Genomic DNA, 519 nt, shown 5'->3' with positions numbered 1-519 from the left:
CTTGCGGGGGCCCCGAATCCGCCGCCCCAGCCGCGCGCCCCGCTGCCAGACTTGCGAAAATTTGCCAAAAACTCACCGCATGAATTTTCTTGTCCCGCGGATCCAAGATGGCGACGTATCCACCGCGGAGGCTGCTGGGAGCAAGACCTTTACCCTCTGACCCCCACCGTGACCCCCGTCGTTCCGGCTTCCCTTAGGCGGTGGCGGAAGGTGGGAGAAGCGATTGCCGACCGGACGAGGTTGGGGGCGGGTTGACCACTTCCCGCGCGTTGGACCGTGGCTGGGAGAGGCGCCTCACTCCGTCATCTCTCTGCCCGCAGCCTCCACCACGTCTCCCTCCGACTCCCCGGGAGGCTCGTAGCTTCTGCGCGGCCGTTATAGCGAGCGGAGCCTGAGGCCGCTACAGTTCCCTTGGGGCGGGTTGGTTCCCCCGGGGCACGGGCCCTGGGTGCGCGGTGGTTGTTTTTAAATCTTTTCTTGCTTTATTATTATTATTTTTTATGACCTTGGCATTTTGAA

The 519-nt window shown here is 62.0% G+C and overlaps 1 protein-coding gene and 1 long non-coding RNA gene across 5 annotated transcripts in view; one reads left to right on the top strand and one right to left on the bottom strand.

Annotated features, from left to right (window-relative positions):
- CNOT2 (CCR4-NOT transcription complex subunit 2) overlaps window positions 1-453 on the bottom strand; it is a 131,660-nt gene extending 131,207 nt beyond the window's left edge. The window contains exon 1 of one of the 4 annotated variants that reach the window (XM_006768151.1): window positions 77-453. Coding sequence is in view for 1 of the 4 variants with exons in the window: in XM_006768150.2 (XP_006768213.1) it covers window positions 77-81 (5 nt within the window). In the remaining 3 variants the exon portion in view is untranslated. The remainder of the gene's footprint in view (window positions 1-76) is intronic. The other 3 variants (XM_006768150.2, XM_006768153.2, XM_015566846.1) reach the window with 3 other exon arrangements.
- LOC107183830 overlaps window positions 135-519 on the top strand; it is a 58,297-nt gene continuing 57,912 nt past the window's right edge. Inside the window, exon 1 of the long non-coding RNA XR_001514631.1 lies at window positions 135-210. This is a non-coding gene — a long non-coding RNA (uncharacterized LOC107183830). The remainder of the gene's footprint in view (window positions 211-519) is intronic.

The sequence above is a fragment of the Myotis davidii genome, unplaced genomic scaffold, assembly GCF_000327345.1.
Source record: "Myotis davidii unplaced genomic scaffold, ASM32734v1 scaffold582, whole genome shotgun sequence".
NCBI classification, from domain to species: Eukaryota; Metazoa; Chordata; class Mammalia; order Chiroptera; family Vespertilionidae; genus Myotis; species Myotis davidii.
This window is presented reverse-complemented; position numbering and strand designations above follow the sequence as displayed.